Source organism: Scheffersomyces amazonensis (assembly GCF_036850825.1).
Source record: "Scheffersomyces amazonensis strain UFMG-HMD-26.3 chromosome Unknown RJT21scaffold_2, whole genome shotgun sequence".
Taxonomy (NCBI): domain Eukaryota; kingdom Fungi; phylum Ascomycota; class Pichiomycetes; order Serinales; family Debaryomycetaceae; genus Scheffersomyces; species Scheffersomyces amazonensis.
In genome coordinates, this window is record NW_027042742.1 from 2,741,769 (window position 1) to 2,767,723 (window position 25,955).

The 25,955-nt window shown below is 34.9% G+C and overlaps 10 protein-coding genes and 1 non-coding gene across 11 annotated transcripts; 7 read left to right on the plus strand and 4 right to left on the minus strand. All coding sequences in view use genetic code 12, as the record gives it.

Moving 5' to 3' along the window:
* Positions 1–36: 36 nt before the first annotated feature.
* Positions 37–1,363, plus strand: RJT21DRAFT_119582 (uncharacterized protein). Its single transcript, XM_064881451.1, has one exon. It carries the CDS (start codon positions 406–408, stop codon positions 1,267–1,269), a length of 864 nt encoding a protein of 287 aa, XP_064740171.1. The 5' UTR covers positions 37–405; the 3' UTR covers positions 1,270–1,363.
* On the minus strand, positions 1,350–3,294 carry RJT21DRAFT_139168 (uncharacterized protein; the record flags this gene model as incomplete). Its single annotated transcript, XM_064883334.1, has 2 exons — positions 3,003–3,294; positions 1,350–2,940 (listed from the first exon to the last, which is right to left on the minus strand). Exons 1-2 carry the CDS (start codon positions 3,101–3,103, stop codon positions 1,350–1,352), a joined length of 1,692 nt encoding a protein of 563 aa, XP_064740172.1. The 5' UTR covers positions 3,104–3,294.
* Positions 3,295–3,830: 536 nt separating this feature from the next.
* RJT21DRAFT_119583 (M20 family metallopeptidase) lies at positions 3,831–5,767 on the plus strand. Its single transcript, XM_064881452.1, has one exon. It carries the CDS (start codon positions 3,929–3,931, stop codon positions 5,657–5,659), a length of 1,731 nt encoding a protein of 576 aa, XP_064740173.1. The 5' UTR covers positions 3,831–3,928; the 3' UTR covers positions 5,660–5,767.
* A 75-nt stretch (positions 5,768–5,842) lies between these two features.
* RJT21DRAFT_119584 (M20 family metallopeptidase) lies at positions 5,843–7,698 on the plus strand. The gene has a single exon (XM_064881453.1). It carries the CDS (start codon positions 5,952–5,954, stop codon positions 7,692–7,694), a length of 1,743 nt encoding a protein of 580 aa, XP_064740174.1. The 5' UTR covers positions 5,843–5,951; the 3' UTR covers positions 7,695–7,698.
* Positions 7,699–8,201, minus strand: RJT21DRAFT_119585 (DNA-directed RNA polymerase core subunit). Its single transcript, XM_064881454.1, has one exon. The coding sequence runs from the start codon at positions 8,036–8,038 to the stop codon at positions 7,820–7,822; it is 219 nt and encodes a 72-aa protein (XP_064740175.1). The 5' UTR covers positions 8,039–8,201; the 3' UTR covers positions 7,699–7,819.
* On the plus strand, positions 8,202–10,816 carry NAN1 (Nan1p; the record flags this gene model as incomplete). The annotated part of the gene is made up of 1 exon (XM_064881455.1): positions 8,202–10,816. Exon 1 carries the CDS (start codon positions 8,234–8,236, stop codon positions 10,811–10,813), a length of 2,580 nt encoding a protein of 859 aa, XP_064740176.1. The 5' UTR covers positions 8,202–8,233.
* An 80-nt stretch (positions 10,817–10,896) lies between these two features.
* On the minus strand, positions 10,897–13,554 carry RJT21DRAFT_83259 (dynamin-related GTPase; the record flags this gene model as incomplete). The annotated part of the gene is made up of 1 exon (XM_064885355.1): positions 10,897–13,554. One exon carries the CDS (start codon positions 13,552–13,554, stop codon positions 10,897–10,899), a length of 2,658 nt encoding a protein of 885 aa, XP_064740177.1.
* Positions 13,555–13,891: 337 nt separating this feature from the next.
* Positions 13,892–13,963, minus strand: RJT21DRAFT_t56. Its single transcript has one exon. It is a non-coding gene; the product is annotated as a tRNA-Thr (tRNA).
* Positions 13,964–14,886: 923 nt separating this feature from the next.
* On the plus strand, positions 14,887–15,729 carry RJT21DRAFT_119588 (uncharacterized protein). The gene has a single exon (XM_064881456.1). The coding sequence runs from the start codon at positions 15,134–15,136 to the stop codon at positions 15,350–15,352; it is 219 nt and encodes a 72-aa protein (XP_064740178.1). The 5' UTR covers positions 14,887–15,133; the 3' UTR covers positions 15,353–15,729.
* An 872-nt stretch (positions 15,730–16,601) lies between these two features.
* Positions 16,602–20,507, plus strand: RJT21DRAFT_139173 (uncharacterized protein; the record flags this gene model as incomplete). Its single annotated transcript, XM_064883335.1, has 1 exon — positions 16,602–20,507. Exon 1 carries the CDS (start codon positions 16,767–16,769, stop codon positions 20,505–20,507), a length of 3,741 nt encoding a protein of 1,246 aa, XP_064740179.1. The 5' UTR covers positions 16,602–16,766.
* Positions 20,508–21,333: 826 nt separating this feature from the next.
* On the plus strand, positions 21,334–25,857 carry RJT21DRAFT_139174 (uncharacterized protein). Its single transcript, XM_064883336.1, has one exon. The coding sequence runs from the start codon at positions 21,605–21,607 to the stop codon at positions 25,622–25,624; it is 4,020 nt and encodes a 1,339-aa protein (XP_064740180.1). The 5' UTR covers positions 21,334–21,604; the 3' UTR covers positions 25,625–25,857.
* The last annotated feature ends 98 nt before the right edge of the window (positions 25,858–25,955 follow it).

Sequence of the window (25,955 nt, forward strand, 5' to 3'; positions counted from 1 at the left end):
CAGGTGATTAGAATGTTCTATTTTCTACTTGTATGGTTATACTACATATTATAGTACTTTTGTTTATTAATATCAAGTTGCAAAATCAGGTTAATTACTTATAATCACGAGGTTATGATTATACTAAAAATGGCTATTTGATTAAGTTGCCGTCAAATCTATCTATACTATAAAAAAATCCTTTTGTCCCTTATTGAGTGATTTGTCACAAATCGTAAATTGTCAAAAAACAAAGGAATGTATTTATGACACTGGATGTCGCATTTATGTCCCACTATTTTCTGGAACATTCTAGAATATTAACGACATTTTACCTACATCTCTTCTCTTAATACTATAAAGCCAGTAACTGATCCTAAGCTATATTATTAATTTAACCAATATTAAATACATATTTCTGTAGTTATGGATAAAATATTAAATTGGTCTCTTGCCCATCAATCAGGTGATGAAGAAGCCATTAAGAGAGTGGGTGATTTAGACCCTAAAATGCTTGAACAATTATTTGGTGGACCTGATGAACCAACTTTAATGAAACAAGCAATTATGATAATTAATGCTGATGCAGCAACACTTGAAAATAAAGAAATTGCCTTTGATAATTTTGAAATGCTTATAGAAAATTTAGATAATGCCAATAATATAGAAAATATGAAATTATGGCCATCAATAATACTGCAATTATCTTCAAATATTGCTCCATCATTAAGATTATATGCAGCTTCAGTTATTGCAATAGCTGTTCAAAATAATCCAAATGCTCAAGAAGCCTTTAATAAAACAGATGGATTAGAAAAATTAATTAATATTGCATCAGATGATGAAACTTCAAAAGATTTATTATTAAAAGTTTTATTAGCTTTATCATCTTTAATAAGAAATTATGAACCTGGTTATAGAAAATTTAATGAATTAGATGGTTGGAAAATTATAACTGCTATAAAAAATGAAAATTTACAAGATCATAAAGTTAAATTAAGAGTATTATCAGTTATATCATCTGTTTTATCTACCGGTTTATCAGCTGAAAAGCAAGTTCAATTACATGAACATAAATTAATTGATTATTTAGTATCAATATTAGATAAAGATGGTCATTCAGGTTGTATAGATAAAGCTTTAAATATTGTATCTCAGTTATCAGGTGAAGGATATCAATTTACTGCCAATGAAATAGCTGATTTGGCTCAAGGTTTAGAAAATGTTCAACATTTAAAGGAAACTTTATCGACAGATGATTATGATGCTGCAAAAAAAATCATTGGTTAATTATCTTATCATTCCTTGTAAATATATATATATTTATTTTATTTTTCATTAATATGTACATTATAATTAATTTATTATCATTATGATTCATTAATTGCTGAATGAGGATCTGTAGCAGTAAAGAATTTCCTCATAGCAATATCGGATGATGGAGGTACTATATTCCTTCCTGATTCATCTTGGCCCAAAGTTCCATGTTCAATTAATCGTTTATGAAGGGCTTGAACATTAGGATAAAACATATATAATCTCTCAGCTTTTGATTCAGTCATCAACTTGAACTGTTGAATTGTTTGCAAAAATGTTGATTTAATATCCTTACCAGATCTTATGGTTCCAATATTGGATAGACTTGAATTTCTTTCAAATTTATCATATAAAGCATATGCTATTGTATAGGTAAATGATTGAAGCCATATCATTGCTTCTTTAGCATTTCTAACTGGGAATAATACAACATTATACTCAAATTCAGTCTTTTGAAGTATGAATTCAATCTCTTTGGACAGTAGATTAATATCTTCAACTTCATCTGATTTCCGTTTCTTGGATTTCTGTTGATTATCATCATTTGGATTCATACGTTGTATAACAGCTTCTTTATATTTTCTATTCTCTTTTTGCTTGATTTTATTAATAAAAAGTTCAAGTCCCTCTATAACAATTGTAATTACAGGAATCTCATTATTGGAAGGAAGATTCTTCCTTTTAACTCTGGATATATCATTTTTCAATAAATTATTTTGAATCTTATCAAAGAAATTCTCAGCTGTATAATAGATGACTATATTCTTTTCAGTTATATAGGTTGTCTGACATGGTATAAATATATCTTGAGCTTTATCATACTTAGCTGACACAAGTCTTTTCCAATATATTAGGGGAAGATCATCATCTTCATAAAATACTAAATTTGTGGGTGCCAATATTGATTCAAACTCATCTTTATTGAAATGGCGGAAATGATTCTTTGATAAATATATGGTCATTTCAGAAAGTAATTCATCCTTTGTTCGAGTCACTCTGTTTGCCTTTGCTAGAGCAGCCTTATATTCACGATCATCCCCCTTAGGCTTAGTGGTTGTTTGAGGTTTAGGATCAGGTCGTATCGGTATAGCTTTAGATTTACGAGAAGGAGTAGAACATTGAACTTCTATACTCAGTGGTACAAACAATTCAGGGGACTTTATTGGAGTTAAATTAGATCCAGCAGTAGTGGGAGGAACTTCTGTTTGCAGACTGATTCTGTTAACCATATTTGGCTGGGATGATGATAAATAACTACTGACCTCTATCACTTCATCATAGTTAATGGATGATGGTTTTGGTTTGGGTTTAGGTATATTACTCTGCGATGTCACTGGAAATGTAGATGATCTCTTAGCTAGAACTGGTTGATTATCAGTATGATCTCCAAACCCTCCATCACTATCACTATCACTGGATATCCAATGATGAACATCTAATATAGATGTATTGTGTGCATTATATGTATTTTTAGGTTGACTTGGAAATGAAAATGTTGAATCAACTATACTATCATTTTCTGGGGCTCTCGCAATTGGAGACAGAGGCATAGTTGACTTAATTGTATCTGTACCTGTACCTGATACTATTCTAGACCTTCGAACTTGACTAGATATAGATACAGGTGGTTCATCATCAGAATCACTAAAGTAGTTTTAAGGTTAGTACGATGCGCGTCTCGCTATATATTTCAATTTCATACTCACATTTCTATAACAGTTGTTGGAACTATATTAGTCTCATAAAACTCTTCGTCCGAGAGGTCAATCACTTCGGGATTAGACATCGTACTTCTTGTCGAATCCATAGAATCACAATTTTCGTTTGTTAGTATTGATGTGAAAAATAGCTACTGTATATTTTTTCATTATAGTACCAAAAAAGGTAAACAGCATTGTGTCGCAAATGCGTGTTTCTCACTCTAGATAAGACAGACTTTTCAGACTAAGGTATATAAACCTCCTCTACACGTATATTAAGACGACATCCGGATTTAACAAATAACAAAATCTATTTAACAAATAAAAATATCTATTTAACAATTAAAAATAGCTGTTTAACAAGTAGTATCGTTTAGGGACCAATGCCCTCTGTAAGATAATCATTGAAGTGCATATATAGTACTTTTTCATAGATTGTTTGCAAATATTATCTTATATTACATTACGTCTTTTATTGATGTATATTTAGATAAACTAAGCTACGACCTCATGAAAACATAATAAGAATAGCAGTGACCGCTGAGATATTATTTCCGCTGGATATTACTTGTTTTCAAGTGGGAGCATTTGTAATTCTAGACAAATTAGACATAATCAGTAGCAGTTAAAACACTTACAGGAATGAAGATCTTATCTTCGAATTTGCAACTAGTATAAATAGCTCAATCTGACTCTGATTGACTCTTGTAGCGCAATTGTTATCTGATTCTGCCCCCACTAATGTTGACTAATCCGACTAGCGGCCTATCAGTATCGGCAATACTCAAAAGCGCGAGCGGAACTATGTCCCAATTGGGACGTGTGGCTCCGAAAGCCCTGATAAGATTTTTCAGTCTTGGGACTATAAAACCGGGGACAATTCTGCTTTGTAATCTTTGAAAGTTACTTGTGTGCTTCCAAGTATAGTCATCATGATTGGTTTACCATTGGATGAAAAGATTACCTCAAGAAGAGTTCCACATTTTGTGGTTTCAATTGTCATATTATTGACTATTTTATTTGGAACTAACTTATTCAATATTCTTAGAATCGAATTAAGTTCTCTGTCAAGTTCAGAAGCTTTATGTCCATTATTTGAACCAATTGCTCCTGTATCTTATCTCAAAGATAATTCTACTGTTTTAACTATTCTTCATGATGAAGATTATAAGCAAGGCTCAATTAAAAAATTATCTGGTGCTATTCAAGTTGATACTCAAATCTTTGATAATCAACCTAATGTTCCTGATGCTCCTGAAGTTTGGGCTAAATTTAAAAATTTCCATAAATATTTGGAAGAAACTTTCCCAATTATTTATTCTAATCTTGAAGTAACTAAGGTTAATACTTACGGTTTAGTTTACCTCTGGAAGGGTTCCAATGAAGATTTAAAACCATTATTATTGACTGCCCATCAAGATGTTGTACCTGTTCAAAAGGATACTCTTGATGATTGGACTTATCCTCCATTTGAAGGTCATTATGATGGTAAGTTTATTTATGGTAGAGGTGCTTCAGATTGTAAGAATGTATTGATTGCTATTTTAGAAACTGTTGAACTTTTATTAAATCAAAATTATCATCCACAAAGATCTCTTCTCTTAGCCTTTGGATTTGATGAAGAAGCCTCTGGTGTTGTTGGTGCTTCTGCCATTGGTAAATACTTGGAAGAAACTTATGGTAAGGACTCACTTTATGCTATTATTGATGAAGGTCCAGGTTTAGCCATTGATGATTTAACTGGTACCATTGTGGCTACTCCAGGTACAGGTGAAAAAGGTTACGTAGATATTGAAGTTCAATTAACAACTCCTGGTGGACATTCATCTATCCCACCTGATCATACTTCAATTGGTATCTTATCTGAATTAGCTTATATCATTGAAAAGGATCCTTACTCTCCAATCTTAACAACGAAAAACCCAACTTTGAGTTATTATCAATGTTTAGCATCTCACGATTCAAAGAATAAGATTCCAAGTTTTACTAAGAAATCAATTTTAAGAGCCGGTTATGATAAGTTTGCTAACTCTAAAGTAATTCAATTAGTTCAAAAGAATAGATTTACTAAATACTTAGTTCAAACTTCTCAAGCTATTGATATTATTGGAGGTGGTGAAAAGGCAAATGCTTTACCTGAACATGTCAGATTATTAGTTAACCATAGAGTTGCTATTGAATCTAACGTTGATTCTGTAAAACAACATTTTGTTGAAAGAGTAATTCAAGTTGCAAAGAGACACAATTTATCTGTCAAAGCATATGGCGAATTAGTTCTTGATACAAAGGACAATTCTGGAGTATTTGAAGTTAATGTTTTCTCTAGTCCTTTAGAAACTGCTCCAACTACTCCATTAAATGATAATGTCTGGAAACATTTAGCTGGTGTAACCAGACATGTGTTTGAAGATTTGGTGTACCCTGATTTGGACTATCCAATTATCACTTCACCATCTATTATGACTGGTAATACTGATACAAGACATTACTGGAATTTAACCAGAAATATCTTTAGATATTCTCCATTCTTTGATGTCAGTTTCCTCGGTAGTAGTAATGTCCATAGTGTTGATGAAAAATTACCATTTGCTGGTCACTTACAATTGACTGCATTCTTCTATGAATACATTCAAGCTGTCGATACTGAATCGGCTAATAATTAAATAGACTAGTCTAGACTAAATAAAATCTATCTTTATTAAACATAGTAGAATTAAACATATAATTGAAAGAACGCAATTACATTCCGCTTTGGGCGCGGAATACTGCAGGAATGGTAATCTCGTATTTTTTTTTTTAGGGGTTTATAGCCGATCGGCAATAAAACGATAAGCCCAATCCGAAAAGCCCAATCCGAAAAGCCCAATTCGAAAAGCAATGAAACAAGCGAAGCAACTTTAATTGACTTTATCAATCACCTTTATATCGAAGTACTATTGTCATTCATTCGTTATAATGATAAGATTACCGGACGAGGAAGACGTTCAGTATGCCAAGAAGCAATTGGTTGAAAAGAAGAAGCTTGCAGCCATTATCGGAGCAGTTTTAATCCTTGCAGTGGTATTTTTCACCACTGACTTGGTCAACTACTTCAACATCATAACCCAGTCGACCAATAAGCCTGAATTATGTCCATTGTATGAGCCATTGGCTCCCGAGTCGTATTTGAAGGACAATTCCACTTTGTTTACCATCTTGAACGATGAGAAATTCAGGTTACAATCAGTTCAGAAGTTAGCTAAAGCAATACAAGTTGATACACAAATTGGTGATGATCAGCCTGATGTTGATGATGCTCCTGAGTTATGGATACAATTTCAGGATTTCCATAAATATTTGGAAGATACGTTCCCTGTCATTTACGAAAACTTGGAAGTAGAGTATGTTAATACTTATGGATTGGTTTATACCTGGAAGGGGCTGAATACTGCTTTAAAGCCTTTGTTGTTGACTGCTCATCAAGATGTTGTACCTGTTCAAAAGGATACTCTTGATGATTGGACTTATCCTCCATTTGAAGGTCATTATGATGGTAAGTTTATTTATGGTAGAGGCTCTAGTGATTGTAAGAATGTATTAGTTGGTATTTTAGAATCTATTGAGCTATTAATTCTGAAAGGTTATACTCCTTCACGTACTGTGATTGCTGCATTTGGATTTGATGAAGAATCTAGTGGAAGAAGAGGAGCTTATAATATTGGTAAACATTTAGAGAAAAAGTGGGGTAAAGATTCCATATATGCTATACTTGATGAAGGTCCTGGGTTACAGAAGGATCCTGTGACAGGACAAATCATTGCAGCAGCAGCTACTGGAGAAAAGGGATACACTGATGTTATTGTTGAATTAACTACACCTGGTGGTCATTCATCCGTCCCTCCAGATCATACATCGATTGGAATCATGTCTGAATTAGCCTATATTATTGAGAGAGATCCATACAGCCCTATCTTTACAGATCAAAATCCTTTATTGAAGTATTTACAATGTCTTGCTGTGAATAGTGACAAGGTTCCCACTCTTACTAAAAAGGCAATTTTAAGAGCAGGTTTTGATAAGTTTGCCAATGGGAAGGTTGTGGAAGTGATTTCTCGAAGAGCTGAGACTAAATATTTAATTCGAACATCTCAGGCTATAGACATAGTCAAAGGTGGTGAGAAGGCTAATGCTTTGCCTGAAAACGTGAAGTTGACTGTCAATCATAGAATAAGTGTAGAAACTTCGCTGGATGAGATCCATGATCATTTCACTAGTAGAGTTATTGAAGTGGCTAAGCGTCATGGGTTGGGAGTAGTCAGTTTTGGTAAGAAGGTGTTTGCAGGTGATGGTAAATCTGGTGTCTTTGTAGTATCCTCATCTCAGTCCTTAGAGTCAGCACCCGTATCTCCATCCAATGATACTGTATGGAAATATCTTGCTGCCACCACTAGACATGTATTTGAAGATGCGGTATTCACCAATTTGACTTATCCCATCATTGTTGCTCCAGTAGTCATGCCGGCTAATACCGATACGAGACATTACTGGAATTTAACCAGAAATATCTATCGGTACTCTCCTTTCTTTTCCGTCGATTTAATTAAGGACAGTCATATCCACAGTGTGGATGAGAGATTACGGGTAGATGCTCACTTACAGTTGATAGCATTTTTCTACGAATATATTCAGAATATTGATACTTCTGAATCAGATAATTAGACTAGTTAACTTAAAAACTTTTTATATTGTGTATATTGCTTATATATTACACATAATACATATATGATATACTGTGAAAACTAAAATACAGGGGGTAACATTCAGCAACTAATAGCTAACACATATCAGCTGATCTCTTTCTTTTCTAAAGGATTATATCTTAAGAACTTTTCAATTAAGTCTACATGTGTCAACACCATTCTACGACAACAGTATCTCTTTAACTCCAACTTGTCTAATGCATTACCTTCAGTCATGGATTCATCCTGCAAATACTCCAAGTATGTTTCCCACTTGTCTCCAACAACCTTACCACAGGAAAAACAACGAATAGGAATGATCATCTTGTTGTGTTTTGATGGATTACTAACGGTTACTGTTGATTAGTGACTCGTCGTTGTGTAGTGAGATAAATTTATCTGGTGAAAAAAAATTGAGATGGCTGATCACGTGCACGACCAATACTCATCGAAGTGAAAAATTAAAAGATTTTCGATTTTAGTAGGGTAAAGGTAGATTAATTACAACTAAGTAAATTAATGACGAACTCTTCTAGTGATTGGTCGTCGTCCATGGCCACGGGCGGGAAGCCAGTATATCTTGGTAACTCGACGTTGTCATCGTCGATTTTTTCTGGTGACGGAAGGTTCAATATTGTTGTATTAACTCATCAAATAAGAGTATACTTTATATCCACTCGTCAATGTATAAGGACTATTGATATTGAACTTGGTGATGTGGTAGATTTAAGGTTAGATAGTTCTAATCCTAGTCATGTTCTTTTATTTAAGAGTAATGGAGAAATTTTAACTGTTAACTGGAAGGATAAGAATTCTCAACCCATTGTATCAACTATCCAATTGGATTTAGCATTTTCTTTATTATCAGTAGTTTCTATAAGAGAAGATTCCTACTATATAATAACAGGTAAAAAGGATAAGAAGATCACAGGTTCTCCACATACTAGATACATTCAAGTAGTAAATCGTCATGATCCATCTCAGATCACTACCTTGACTGAATTCAATAATATCATTAAGTATACTACATCACTTGACTATACCAAAATCGTGTTTATAACTAACAGTCATGATGTGATATTAGTTAACTTGACAGATGTATATAAAAAATCCAAACAGGCTGAATTTGAAGAGGATTTGACTCAATTTGTCTCAGTAGAGAATATCGCATTCCCATTTAAATCACCTATAACATCATTAGCAGTATCTAATGATTCTACTATTGCATTGGGTACCTCATCAGGTGCTATACAAATTATATATGGAGGGTTGGCTACTGAAAAGCCTCAACGTTTACTTAAATGGCATATTGATCAAGTCAAAGCTCTACAATTCACTCCTGACAATTCATACTTATTATCAGGAGGTTTAGAGAAAGTATTGGTATTCTGGCAATTAGAAACTGACAATACTCAATTCTTACCTCGATTAAATGGAACCGTCGAGAAGATTTCTCTTGAACAAAATAAGAGTGAATACTATTCCTTATTGCTCAATGTATCTTCGACTAAGCTTAATGATGAAAACTCCAATGAAGAAGATAACTATGAGGTATTAGTACTTTCATCAGTTGATTTAGTATCAAGATTATCTGTCAATACTATCAGACCAAAGTTTGCTAATAATGTTAAGACTACTTTAGCCAAATCGAAGAAGAAATATTCCAAATCTCCCTTTGATAAGACCAAGTTAAGACACGATTATTCTACTGTATTTGAAGTACATCCTAAGACTAAGAACCTCTATTTTCCTAATGAGGCTGTTATCCAAGCCTATGATATTGTGAAGAATGAACAAGCTTTTGTTCAGAATGCTGCACCTGTTTTAACTACAGGTAAAGTTAGATCAGAAGTCAAATTGTTAGACCCTAATGTATCATTAATTTCTTTCACTCAAGATGGTGAATGGATGTGTACTTTTGATAGTGTTTCTAATTCAGAAGTGGACAATTTATTATCGAAAAATGATAAACAATATGCTCTTAAGTTCTGGAAATTTATAGAATCTGGTACTAAGAATGAACCTAATGCAACTACAAGTAAGTCAGGATATTGGGAATTATCCACCAAGATCATTGATCCTCATGGGAATTCCAATGCAATCTTATCCATTAAACCTTCTCCAAGTTCATACTATAATGGTTTAGCATTTATAACAGCAGATAACAAAGGTGGAGTAAGAGTATGGAGACCAAGAATTCCAAAAGAAATCTATCTGACAGTTAAGAATGGTAGTACTAGACAACAACAAACAGCTTGGACATTAAGAAAATCTAGAGCTGCAGGTGCTGTATCTTCTGATGCTGTAGATGTATGTTGGTCTGATGATAGTTCTATAATAGTACTTGCTCATGAATTTACTATAACCCCTATTGATACACAAACTTTTGAAGATATCCCTCTGGATGTATTTAATATTCCTTCATTATCTGGTTCAAGAGTTCGAGCCTTGTCCATAGTAGACAATAATTTAATTATCTTATCCAAAACCAGAATATCCTCATTTAATTTACTTTCAGGACAATTAACAGAATTAGTAGCTAAAGTTAATACTACCATTGGTGGTAAAAATTTGATCACAGTCGATCCTAGAAACAATTTAATATGTTTGGCTGTTAACTATTACAATGATGAATCTTCTGACTTTACCATTAATTCCAAGGTCTTAATCTTCAAGCCTGATCAATTAAAACCAATTTATTCTCAGTATCATAATCAAGGGATTGCAGCTGTTCGTTGTATTAATTCATCATTCATATTTGTCGATTTGGATACAAGAGTAGGAATTGTTCAACCTACTACGGCTTCTCCTTATAGTCAAGGTGAAGAAGATGATGTCGATAATTCTGATAGTTTATCTACTGATATTAATAATATGTTAATAAGTGCTCAAGCTACTGCTGATATTATTAATGATAGAAGTGTATCGATTAACAGAAACTCTCAGAAGACTCAAAATCAAACTCAAACTCAAACTCCTGATGATAATATGGATTTCAATAGAGTTATAGATGTACACACATTCCAGCCAATATTTGAAAATATTGAAGGATTAACTGTGGATTCCATCTTTGAACGCATAACCAAGATACTTAAGTAAATAGGTCTTGTCTTGTATATTATATATATAGTAATTACAAATCACTAATAGATTCTTCTCGTGTATGTACATGTATTATCTCATTAACTACCCCAATTAAATATTGAAGCACTCTTCTTATCTTTGCTATCACCAACCCCACCTAATTTGGTTCTTTGAATGGCTAAAACACTCTCGATCTTACTTAAGGCATTCTCTAATAAATCTTTCCGTTCTTGTAACTCAATATGCTTTTTAATTTTGGGGTCTTCCTTGGCAAAGTTTTCAATCTCTTCTTTGGATAAATTATTAAAGAATTTCAAATCCAATTCACGAGGAAAGTTATAGTAGAAGTCACTCAACAATTCAACGTTAAGGAAAAGAATTGAAGTGGATGTTACTTTAGATGCTACGGCATCCAAGAAGATTTCAGGACATTGGTATTTGTTTTCCTTCTTCTTACACTTTTTGGAGTTCTTAATGAACTGATATCTCATCTTAAGAAGTGATAATCTATCCTTTAAGAATATAGCTTCTTCACCACATTTAATTAAAGTGGGTGAAAATCCCAAAGTTTCTTGAGAGTTAAAATCAACATTTTGTTCTTGATTTTGTTGTTGTTTCAATTTCTCAAGGTAGGTGGTTACTTGCAGTAACTTTCTACCTCCTACTTGTTTCTTTAAACTATTATATACTTCATCACATTGTCTTATTTCTTCTTTCAAGAGTGATACAGCATTGTCTTTACTAGTCTGCCATTCTCTGTCTTCGAGTTCAATCTCATATTTGTAAGGCTTTATACAATTTTCTACTTGATCAGCAGTAGAGAAGAACTTTCCCCCTAATACTGATTTAGCAGCATCCTTAACAGCATTCTTGGCCATTGGATGATTTCTTAATTGAGTATTATTTACTAAATTTTCAACCTCTGTAATTAATGCATTGGTTACTAAATTGGTAGATAATCTACCAACACCCAATTTAGTTAATGAACTAGTAGTTAAATCCAATTTCTTGTGCCAATATATATCATCTTCAATATTGGAAATTTGAGATAATTCCTTTAAATCAGGTTCAATAATTGTATTGGATTTACCTAATTGGAATGGTTTATTCCAATATCTTTCTGCTAATAAATCAAGAACCTTTTGATCTAATTCATTCTTTAATAACGATCTCAACTCTCTTCTTGAAAAGTTGTGACTTAATTCTTTGGTAGCTAACTTTAACATATCAATATTATTTGCTAAATACATCTCAGGAGTTAATGGTCGATCATTAAATTGTACTTTGAATTGATAAGAAGTCTCTTCTAATTCTTGTTGAATTGTAAAATGCGTTGGTCTTAATGATGCTGCCATAGACTTTTCCAAGACTTTCATTAATTTTCTTCGAAGATTTCTAGTTCCAGTTGTAGTTCCTACAAATTCTTCTCTATTTTCTTTAAAGTAAGTATGTTCAAAGTTTTGCTGAGCTACATAAGCTTGATAACCTGTAATTGCCTTTCTAGAAAATAACCCACTTCCTGGTTTAACAGTCTTAGGAGCTTTGGTTATAACTCCTACATAACCCATTTTTAAAGGGTATTTTCTATTAGTTAAGATTTTGGTAGCTTGGATTGGATCAACCAAATCAATTTTAGTGACAACACCAATGGTTCTTTCACCTCTTGGGTCGGCAAGTCTAGAAGCTCTTAATGCAGAAGAATTAGCTAAATCTACATCTGCAGCAGAAATAGCCAAGATAATATTTGGAGCTTCTAAATATCTATCACATAATCTTCTAATTTTCTGTTTTAACTCAAGTGGTTGATCAGCAGCTTCAACTTGAATATAACCAGGAAGATCTACGAGGGATAAATCAGGAACTCTGGGAGATTTAATTGTTATTTGAATTGGATCATTGGAAATACATTCAGTTTCTGGTACTGCCATGTTTAAATCGAATAAAATCTTTTGAACTTGTTCGAAATCAGTTAAATTAAACATCTTTAAGGCAGGAAATTCGGCTACATCAGCAGCCGATTCAGGACTATTGATTAATGTTAATTCAATTGGCCTTCTTGTCACCATATTAGAACCCTTTGGCAAAAATTCATGACCTACAATACTTTCCAATACTGAAGATTTACCGGATGATTGAGATCCAATTACAACAATGGAAGGTAATCTTAACCCATCATGATCAATGGATGATAATAAATTTCTTATTTCAATCATTTGTCTTGTCAAATTCAACATTTCATCATTAGTTTCATCATTTTCTACGTCAATTTCTTCGTCGTCTTCTTCAGGTATAAGCGTTTCATCTTCTTCTTCTTCATTGTCTTCTTCTTCCTGTGATTGATCTTCTTCATCTTTACTTAATCCCACAGCAGCAGCAGTGGCTCCAACAGCAGTAGCTGTATCTCCATTGTTACCTCCTCCACCATTAGCAGAAGGATCAGGACCACCTTGAGATGAACCACTAAAGACTCCAGAAAAAAAATCACCTGTTTTATCCAAAAAGTCTGATACTGACGATAACTTCTCCTGAGTATAACTTGATGCTTGCTCTACTTTATAGGCCACATATGATCCACCAGCTGCTAAAGCTCCTCCCAAATAGGCTGGGAGCTTAGTAATCTTAATGGCAGTTTTCACAAATCCAATATTTCTACGAAATAATAACTCATTAGAACGAGTTAATTGATGATGGTATCGGGGTACACGTGATAATAAGGGATTACTCGATATAGTTGATCCACCTCTGCCCCGTATCATTGAACTCATTATACTATATGGTCTCACAGGGAGTGCGGCTCCTATCCTAGAAGCCCATATTCCCGGCCGCATGATTGTTCGCGTTTGCATTATCAGTATAATGATCCGGACACCTTTTTTTCTTTAGTAGATAGTTCTTCACTTGTTATAGATACTTGATTTCGTGATATTTTTTTTATTGTTAGCCGGTTTTTTAGTGGCGATCTGCCCATACAAAAAAATTGACCACCACAAGAATTAGTACTGCAATCAAAATATTAATGATGAATGAATTACCGATTGTTATCAATTACATTAATATAGTCATTTATAAAAAAATTCAAAAAAAAATATTAAATGCCCCCTGCCAGAATTGAACTAGCGACCTTTGCATTACAAGTGCAACGCTCTACCACTAAGCTAAAGGGGCAATATTATGGAAATTTTTTTGAAACAGCTTTTAAAAGACATTCATTCACATCACATGATTTTTGCATGATATGGGTCACGTGATCCAGTAAATCGTGCAAGTGATCAAAATTTTGTGAATAGGGATACCTATCATTTTTAATTTTTTTAATTTACGAATTTTTTTGTCCATTTTCTAATTTTACACTATTTTTGAACCTTAATTTAGCATATTATTTGCATAAAAGTGTCAATTATGGCATTCCTGTAATTCGAAAAGGATGTGTCGTTTATGCATTAGATTTACAAAATCCCGTTATTTGAACACCGATTCTATTTGATTTAACATACGTGTCTTAAAGTAGCATTAGACAGACTTCTAGTTTCATATCACTAATTACCCTAACCCTTTTCTTTCAAATTGTGCATTTTAATTTAAAGTTTACATGACTTCGCATAGGATCTATTTAACTTTTGTGGAGCAATTATAAGGATTTTACGAGTGCTTGTTCGACCATTATTTAAATCTACGGCTAATATGTCGAAATGTAAGATTTCTTAACTAAGCTAATATAAGATAAAGCAAATGATCGTATGGTGATAACACTGTGCCAAGAGTCTTGCGACAATGTAAGTAATTAAGAAGCGGAGACAATGCAAATTTAGGAAATTACTTCACATATTTTTACGAACAGTCTAGTTGACAGAAGTGTTCCAACGCCTCAAGCTTAGTGATTACGGCGATTAGATAGATCGCCTCACACGTAAAAGCGGTCTGCCACCAAACCTATTAGTCGCAATCCCCATCTTTTACACCCTACGTGTTAATTAAACATTAAATGTGTGAGTTTAATTAAAGAAAATATTTTTTATGTAGCGATAGGTAAACTTTTTTTCAGATGATAACAGATCTTAATTACATACATTAAGTTTTTAGTCCATTTGGAGATAATTGGTATAAACCATTTTATGCATATAGTATACACATTGATTCAGGACAGGGGGTCCTCTAATCCCTTCTCTCCGCATGCTGCAAAATCTTGTTAACTTGTAAAGAACACCTTTCATTAAGGTTTGGACTTCTTCTGTCTAACTACTTATATATAGCTGTACGAAGTCCCAGAATCGTTTAGCATGATTGATATTTCTTTTAACATAAACTCTGAAATAGAAATCAATTCAAAGAACCAAGATGATCCTCGATGCTCCAATAATTCCAGCTGCTATAACTTCTACTATATATTGCGTTAGTCCACCGCTAATTTGGAGACTATTTATGAAATACTTTCTTACATTCTTTTTATGTGTCTTCATATTCTTTTCACTTAACATGAGTGTCGGTTTATGTGTGATAGGCTTAAATAGTTTTGCTTGCCTGCTTGGGTTTGAAAGTGAGATTATGCCAATGTGATGTCTTGGAATAGAGAAATCTCAATTCAAGTGTAATCTATAATAGAGCAACGGTTTAACATGTTCAAGCACTGGTGCTTCAATTGTTAAATCCAGATAAACAAATATTTTCATTTTCTTGGGCTATGATCTTCAAACTGACAAATACTTATAAGTAAAGTCCCTATACTTAATAAAATAAAGCTCACTGCGACTAAGTAATAATTCCATGTTTCAAAAGTATATAATTTTAGAACCGCGGCTAAAATTTAGTTAAGTTAGTAACAAATCGTTATACCACAACCTTTCCGATAATGCATATTAATTATTAAAGAAATTTTTGTAGATTTATAAGTAAATGTTGTGCTGTCGCGATTCTTCGTTTATTTTGAAGGCTTCTCCATTATAAGAAAATAATTTATTACAAAATAAAATACAGCATAAAATGAGCTGAGGGAGTTTTCTGAAGTTGAACGCTTAGCTGAAATAGGGAACGAAGCACTGAAAGCATTATTGGACAGAAATTATTTTAAGTGAGCCTACGGTAGTCCAAGTCTTTTTACACAGTGTAGTAATAATATACCTTTATCAAACTTTATAGTGGAAGATTCCTCTTAGATTGTTTATTGCAGTGTTTGTTTATTTAGTTGACTATGTTGCCTTTGCTCTTATCTGTTGAATTCATATTAGCTATAGTTTCCTACTACTGATCTAGCGCCTTTTATTATTAGAGATTTTCTAAATTGGCCAATTCGGATCCTTCTTAGAAAAGCTTTTCCTTATTCCGAAATTTTCTCTTCTTATTAAATGTATTCTCTACAGTCAGATTCTTTATTTAGACAATATCAAACCTGGAACCCATTTAGTATATAATTATTCTTCAGAAAAACTCGACCTATTTTATCAAAACCAATATTCTTACACGTGCCAATCTAAAAAAATAATATATTGACAACATCTCTATCGCAAACATAATATTTCCTCCAATCCTTTTGCTCATTTAAATTGTCTCCTTCTCATCTTCCTTTCTCGTAAATTTATTTTTTTATGCGAGTATATTTTTTGCAAGTGTGTCAAAAAACTCGCATAAAAATGACAACTAGAATAATATTTCAAGGATTTATTGCTTCAAGTCAAAAAATAAAGTCGAAGATGTTAATACATGTGGATACGTTGCAAATATTTATTGGTGATAATCGCTACAGAAATTGAACAGCGGATACATAACAACGAGCGTAATGAAAATCATTGACCTCAAATTGGGCATGAGTGAGTATGGTTACAATTATGAATACGTTGCAAATACTGATAAAGCCAAGTTAACATTTGGATAATTGAATAATGTCAATTTTTCTTCATATATATTCTGACGTTCTAGACTGATAATTGCCTAAGCTTTATCCTATATATGCAATTTAGAGGCTCAAACAGAAGAAATGGCTTTAATTAATTTTCAATTTGTTTTTTTGACTTTGTTAGCTTTGTGCATAGAAAATGCATTAGGTCAAACTAAACCTTCATCCCAATGCTATTCCAATTTTACGATTTATGTCAGCGGCGGTAATTATGAGGTAGGTATGGTTGACAAAGTGTTCTTAGGTCTTGCCTTTTATGACTACTTTAGTTTTGATCCAACCACACTGTTTCTTAGTGTTAATGGTTCATACGTTGTTTCGGCCGATTACGATGGATTGTTTTCAATAGATGATAGTGGCCAAGAAGGCTGGTCAGTGGTAAGTTCAAATGGCACTTATTTAATCGGTTGGCAAGGCAGTACAGATTTTTATAATTGTTTTAACGAAACGTATCCCGGTGTAATTTCAACTGAGGATTTCATGGACTCATCAGAATGTTCTCTCATAAGTCTTTATATTGATGATTCTAATGTTGCAGATTGTGTTACTTCCACTTATTCATCAGTGAGTTTTTCAGCAAGTAATACGGCTAGTACTTCAGTCAGTTCTTCAATAAGTACTTCATCAGGCCAACCTCAATCATCATCTCAATGCTTTTCTAATTTTCTGATTTATGCTGGGGCCGATTCACCTGAAATAGCGGTGGGATTAGATAACAATAATAATCCTAATCTTACAACTGGCATTGTTGATTATTACAGTTTTGATCCAACTACCCTGTTCGTCACTGTTGATGGTTCATATCTTGTGCCAGTGCCAGTGGGGTATGGAGGGGCTTATCCACCAACTGTAAAGATTTTTACACAAAGTGATATTGGTGTTGCAGGCTGGTCAATAGTTAGTTCGAATGGAACTTACTTGATGGGTTGGATGGGAAGCACAGATTTTTACGTTTGCTCTGATGACTATCATTTCACCAATGTAATCGCTCTAGAAGCATTACCGGAAGGTGATTGTTCTGAAATAAATCTTTATGTTGAAGACTCAGCTTGTGAGGATGATGCCTCCTCTCTGACTCCTTCACTGGTGACACATTCTGTACAAACAACATCAGATAATGGCTCAACAATGACACAATTGATTTCGACATCTACTACTTCTGAAGGTACAAAAACTTTACCAATTTCAACTCCAACCATTCTAGCCGATTTATTTGATATAGTTGTTAGATTAGAGGGATTACTAGAAAATATAGAAGCTTTATATGTCGCAGATTTAGCTGCTTTAACATTGCAAAAGAGAGCAGGAGGTTATATCTTGGGTGTGAATCTTGGTGGAGATGCCGTACTATTTAGTTTGAATCAAACCACAGGAGTTCTTTCAGCTTCTAATGGTTTGTATGTTCAAGCTCCAGATGCCGATGGAGATCTTGTACTTGGACCAGATCCTGTTCCAGGTTGGGGTTATGATTCCAGCCTGGATCTAACATATGATAATAGCCCATTATTCTATAGTTGTTCATATGGTAGTGGTAACGATTCATATGTTATCAAGACCATAAATTCAGGAGGTTGTGATTCCTTGAATATGGCAGTGAGTCCAGTAATTAACTATTCACTGAGCTCCTACATTAGTTCAACAGCTTCATCTCTGTTTGAGTCTGGAGGTGCTAGTGAAACATCAAGTTCGGAGACCAGTGAATCCTCTACCTCTGAGTCTACTCCTTCACTTTCGACATTAAATTCTTCCATTACAAGTTTGTTTCAATCGGGATCTTTTTCAGTATCATCAAATTCGGCTGATTCGTCATTGGAGTACTCAGATGGAAGCACTTCAAGTGAAAGCTCAAGTACTTCGAATTCGTCTTCGATAGGTACTTCGTTGTCTGAGAACTTTTCAAATTCTTCTAGTTCCTGCAAAGGTTCAAGCGAAACTAGTTCATTGGAATCTTCTGAAATCACAAATACTTCATCCGAAGGTTCAAGAACAACAAATTCACCAGACACTAATACACCTACGACTACAACTACCGGTACTACTCCAACTACAGGTACTACTCCAATCACAGGTATTACTCCCACAGGTACTACTCCAACTAGTGGTATATCATCCGAAGCTTCAGGTACTACTCCAACTAGTGGTGAATCATCCGAAGCTTCAGGTACTACTCCAACTAGTGGTGAATCATCCGAAGCTGCAGGTACTACTCCAACTAGTGGTGAATCATCCGAAACTTCAGGTACAAAACCAACTACTGGCACTACTCCAACTACTGGTACTATTCCAACTACCGGTACTCCAACTACTGGAGCCTCATCTGAAACTTCAAGTTCATCAGAATCCAGTTCTAGTAACAGTGAAGAGAGTTCCGGGTTACCATCTACATCTGCTTCTGGCTCTGAAACCGGATCACAAACTTCAGGAACCAGTTCAGAGGTTTCTGTGGCATCATCAGTTGCTTCTGGTTCAGAAAGCGAAAGCGTGACTTCTAGTCCATCTTCAGTAGTTTCCCTGAGTTCCCTGAGTTCTCAAACAGAAACCACTACTTATGGATTCCTTATAACTGCTGTGGCCGCACCACCAGTTGAATTCAGTGAATTGGTCAACTATTCCGGAGATAATATTATATTGAATAGGGACGAAGGAAGCCACTTTGAATTACAACTTCCAGAAGGATATATTACAGTCAATGACTTATATTTTGTAGGCGATAGCAATGGATTCCATCTTACCGATTCAGCAATTGGAGGATGGCTGTTTATCGGAGATCCAGTATTGGAATTGAACGGACAAAGTGATTTCTACATCTGTCCAGATGAAGCTGCTCCTTTACAATTATCATCAATTGCAAGTGACTGTTTCCTTGGTCAATTTAGTATAGTTCTCGAAAGTGCTACTTCAGCCACTGGCACAACCACTGGCACTAATACTGGCACTAATACTGGCACTACTACGGGCACTACTACTGGCACTATTACTGGCAATACTACTGGTACTGGCACTGGTACTGGTACTGGTACTGGTGCTGCAACAGCTAATCCAACTGGAGGAAGTTCCACTGGATCTACTATCACTACAGTCTATACCTCTAGTGAAATTATCACGATAACACAATGTGCTAGCACAGTTACTGACTGTCCAGCTAGGTCAATCAAGACTACTACTATCCTTCACACTATCACCACTACTTACTGTCCAGAAACTGCAGCGCAAGCTACTGGTGGTCTGACTACTACCGCCACATTCATTTCTAATAAAATAATTACCATTACTCAGTGTCCAAAGACTGTTACGAACTGTCCACTTAATTCTATTAAGACTGTGACTATTCCTCATACTGTCACCACAACATACTGTCCAGAGGAAGAAGGTACCATTGCACCTACGTTAACTCCACTTGGAGGAACAGAAGCTGGTATTTTCACATCTTATGAAACATTGACGATCACTACAGCCAATTCTATCGAGACTACTACAGTCACACATTTGATTACTGTTACTACTCCAAATGCTGCAGGTCCAGCTGCAAATGAAGCCGCTGCTGCTACAGGAGCCATAGCTGGTGGTAGTGAAACTACAGGTCCAAAAGAAGTTGGTACCAATGAAGCTAAAACATCTAATACAGGTATAGCTAAAATTAGTAGTGAAGTTTATAGTACAATCTCTAAAGCTATACCAACATCAACTAATGATGTAGATACCTCAGAACAACAAAGCACAATGGCACCAATAATTTCAATACCTCCCAGTTCCAATAATGCTGGCACAGTATCATATAGTTTAGGAGCTATATTCATGCTATTTTTCGTTCTCTTACATTAAATGTTAATCGATCAAGAGAATTATATATCAGTTATATAATACATAGGTTTTTAGATAGAATCTATACCAAAGTCTTTGTTTAATTTAATTATAATTATTATTATGAATTGTATTATAATAAAAAAGTAAATGGACAGACAAGGAGGATTTGCTTCGCAGCAAAGAATAGCTCGTTTATTTATGTCGTGCATATTGTGCGATCTACAAAATAATTCTAAAAAAAATACTTCACAATTGGCACCTGCACAAAAATGAATATAATATTGCTTAAAGTTGTAGAGGAACGCCTCGATTGGTTTTGATAACCTAAACCAGCTTATGTTTTTCCTAATTTTGTTATATCTTTATAAACGGTTTACACTATTCATAGAAAAATTCACAACAAGTACAACATATTCACGTTTATGAATAATGTTTAAATAATGTTTTCAATAATATCTATTAGGATGCAATAATGCTTAATAATAAACTTAATTAAGTACCATTAGATTCATTGATGACTTTATAGTAATCCTCAAAGATTAAAATATTAACTGTTTCAATTATGCTTTCGTAAATATTTATAATATCATATTATATCACTTGCATTAAATCCCCAGTAATTTAGTCTATTGTTATTTATAATATAACTAAATAGATTAATGTGAAGGTAGATCGTAAATGGTAAACAAACTCCTTTTTCCGAATACTGTTTAGAATTGCACTAATTTGATTTTTTGGGCCAGAAACTATGGCTCGTAAATCTTTTGTAGAATTATTTTTTATGTATGAGGATTTTAATTTTATTGTGTCAAATTGATCTCGTTTTTAGATAGTTTTTGCGAAGAAAAGGAAGCGCCTACATATTAAACAATGGAAATAATAAATTAAAGAACTATTACTAACTTCGATATTTTCTTGCAGTACGCAGGCGCGTTGCTTAAATGGTTACAAACCTGGAAATATGCTTAATTTGATTTCTTCACGACGAAACTATCCTTGAACATGTGTATGGAGACCCTGCACCGTGATCCCCAATTCTATAAATATGTTCAACAACCTAGTTTGTTTTTTTAGAATTTAAACCCTACAAATATTTAAGGTATACAGTAGTGGATATGGGTTTTCTAGTTCCTCTCCAAATTGTGTTTTTTGCGACGTTAGCTCTATGTAGTTCTTTTCTACAAAGTAGCACTTTAAGCAATACAACAATCATTGGGAGTATATCAAGTGAACTCCCATCATCATTCACACTTTTGTCCTCATCGACTCCGACAAGTCCTGCAATAATTTTAAGTTCATGGGGTCCTTGGTTAAACAGCAGTTCTGTAGCAACATCATTAACACCTTCATTATCATCAAGTTCCGAACAAACTGCAACAGAAACTATTCCTGTAAGTACTTATGTACCTGTCACTCTGGATATTTGTTCCTTCAGCTTGTATGCATTGGGTACTGGAATTTATGATACTTCATTAGGTTTAGAGTTAATTGACGGAATCGTTGGTCTTACAGTTGGTGCTCCTGCATCAAGCTTTAACTTTACTTATGACACTGAGTTAAGAGTAGGGTATATTACAATCTTAGGAGACATCCCACAAGGCCAACTGGATTCCTTCCCTGAAGGACCATATCTTCAGAATCCTGCCAACAACGCTTTTCATGTAGGAGCCAATCCTGTTTACTCTTGGGGTGTTGAATATTATGTAGAAGGATTATATGAATTAACTTACGCTGTAGGATCCGGATTATATGCTTGTTATGCTGAAGGTACGGAAACTTACATTATTGGTGACGATGAAGACTTAAATTCTTCATGTATACCAGTTGGAGTCTACTTATCCAACGTTGAATTCTGTCCACCCCCTCCATCAACATCGAGTATTGCAGTATCATCTTCCTCAGAATCTTCCACCTCAATTGCTCCTACTAATATTGCATCTACTAGTACATTGACACCTTCATTATCATCAAGTTCCGAACAAACTGCAACAGAAACTATTCCTGTAAGTACTTATATACCTGTCACTCTGGATATTTGTTCCTTCAGCTTGTATGCATTTGGTACTGGAATTTATGATACTTCATTAGGTTTAGAGTTAATTGACGGAATCGTTGGTCTTACAGTTGGTGCTCCTGCATCAAGCTTTAACTTTACTTATGACACTGAGTTAAGAGTAGGGTATATTACAATCTTAGGAGACATCCCACAAGGCCAACTGGATTCCTTCCCTGAAGGACCATATCTTCAGAATCCTGCCAACAACGCTTTTCATGTAGGAGCCAATCCTGTTTACTCTTGGGGTGTTGAATATTATGTAGAAGGATTATATGAATTAACTTACGCTGTAGGATCCGGATTATATGCTTGTTATGCTGAAGGTACGGAAACTTACATTATTGGTGACGATGAAGACTTAAATTCTTCATGTATACCAGTTGGAGTCTACTTATCCAACGTTGAATTCTGTCCACCCCCTCCATCAACATCGAGTATTGCAGTATCATCTTCCTCAGAATCTTCCACTTCAACCACTTCTAGTTCAACAGTTTCTACTTCTTCAACTACTTCTTCAACTACTTCTTCAACTACTTCTTCAACTACTTCTTCAACTACTTCAACTACTTCAACTACTTCTTCAACTACTTCAACTACTTCTTCAACTACTTCAACTACTTCTTCAACTACTTCAACTACTTCAACGACTTCAACATTCCAAACAGGATTTACTACAGTTATTACTACAACAACTGCAATATTCTCGTTACCTTCATCTGTAGCAGAATTATTTGAACTTTCAGTTGAATTAGAAGGATTAGAAGAACAAATTGAAGCCTTATATGTCGCAGATTTAGCTGCTTTAACATTGCAAAAGAGAGCAGGAGGTTATATCTTGGGTGTAAATCTTGGTGGAGATGCCGTGCTTTTTAGTTTGAATCAAACAACAGGAGTTCTTTCAGCTTCTAATGGTTTGTATGTTCAAGCTCCAGATGCCGATGGAGATCTTGTACTTGGACCAGATCCTGTTCCAGGTTGGGGTTATAGTACGACTGGATCATTAGTCTATGATAACAGCTCATTATTCTACAGTTGTTCATATGGTAATGACTCATATATTATCAAGAATATTAACTCAGGAGGTTGTTCTTCATTAGATGTGTCCTTGAATCCTATAGTAGGTCCACTTCCATCTGGTTCCTACTTCAGTCCAACAATAACTTATCCATCTGGATCAGAAACTGATGTCGGAACATCGGGCTCACCAACAAGTGAATCCTCAACTTCTGAAACCACAAGCACTTCGTCTGAAGGTTCAAGTTCACCAGAGACTTCTCCAACTACAGGCACTTCATCTGAAGATTCAAGTGAATCAGGCTCCTCAGGTACTACTCCAACTACTGGTACTACTCCAACTACTGGTGTATCATCTGAAGCTTCAGGCACTACTCCAACTACTGGTACTACTCCAACTACTGGTACTACTCCAACTACTGGTGTATCATCTGAAGCTTCAGGCACTACTCCAACTACTGGTGAATCATCCGAAACTTCAGGTACTAATCCAACTACTGGCACTACTCCAACTACTGGTACTATTCCAACTACCGGTACTCCAACTACTGGAGCCTCATCTGAAACTTCAAGTTCATCAGAATCCAGTTCTAGTAACAGTGAAGAGAGTTCCGGGTTACCATCTACATCTGCTTCTGGCTCTGAAACCGGATCACAAACTTCAGGAACCAGTTCAGAGGTTTCTGTGGCATCATCAGTTGCTTCTGGTTCAGAAAGCGAAAGCGTGACTTCTAGTCCATCTTCAGTAGTTTCCCTGAGTTCCCTGAGTTCTCAAACAGAAACCACTACTTATGGATTCCTTATAACTGCTGTGGCCGCACCACCAGTTGAATTCAGTGAATTGGTCAACTATTCCGGAGATAATATTATATTGAATAGGGACGAAGGAAGCCACTTTGAATTACAACTTCCAGAAGGATATATTACAGTCAATGACTTATATTTTGTAGGCGATAGCAATGGATTCCATCTTACCGATTCAGCAATTGGAGGATGGCTGTTTATCGGAGATCCAGTATTGGAATTGAACGGACAAAGTGATTTCTACATCTGTCCAGATGAAGCTGCTCCTTTACAATTATCATCAATTGCAAGTGACTGTTTCCTTGGTCAATTTAGTATAGTTCTCGAAAGTGCTACTTCAGCCACTGGCACAACCACTGGTACAACCACTGGCACAACCACTAGTACAACCACTGGCACAACCACTAGTACAACCACTGGCACAACCACTGGCACAACCACTGGCACAACCACTGGCACTACTACTGGCACTACTACTGGCGCTGGTACTGGTACTGGTGCTGCAACAGCTAATCCAACTGGAGGAAGTTCCACTGGATCTACTATCACTACAGTCTATACCTCTAGTGAAATTATCACGATAACACAATGTGCTAGCACAGTTACTGACTGTCCAGCTAGGTCAATCAAGACTACTACTATCCTTCACACTATCACCACTACTTACTGTCCAGAAACTGCAGCGCAAGCTACTGGTGGTCTGACTACTACCGCCACATTCATTTCTAATAAAATAATTACCATTACTCAGTGTCCAAAGACTGTTACGAACTGTCCACTTAATTCTATTAAGACTGTGACTATTCCTCATACTGTCACCACAACATACTGTCCAGAGGAAGAAGGTACCATTGCACCTACGTTAACTCCACTTGGAGGAACAGAAGCTGGTATTTTCACATCTTATGAAACATTGACGATCACTACAGCCAATTCTATCGAGACTACTACAGTCACACATTTGATTACTGTTACTACTCCAAATGCTGCAGGTCCAGCTGCAAATGAAGCCGCTGCTGCTACAGGAGCCATAGCTGGTGGTAGTGAAACTACAGGTCCAAATGCGGCAGGTGCTATTGAAGCTACTGGTACTACAGCTGGTGTCATTGCTCAAAGCAGTTCCAGTGCTGCAGGCACTTCTGAACAGACAAGTTCAATCGCTCCTGCAGTATCAATTCCTTCTAGTGTTTCCAACAACGCTAACACTGTTCTCCATAGTTTCGGAGCTATTTTCGTGTCTATCTTAGTTTTCTTGTTTTAATCTATTTGCAAGACTTCCCCAGGTACATATATATATTTCTTCTAGTATTTGACTACTCGTATTAGCTTCCAAAGTATCGGAGCCATTTTCTGTCTTTCCCTTTCGGTTTCTCGTTTTAATCTTTTAACAGGGTTTATAACATAGATAATTATTTCTTATTACATTGTTTTTCATATATATTAATATATATCATTTTCAATAATTATGGTAGACTACATTTATAAAAGAGTTATCTTAGTCCGATAAAGAGAAATAATTTTAAGTTTTTCGAATTACTCAGTCATAACATAATCTAGACATTCCTCAAGCAAAGAATAGGAGATGATGTAAT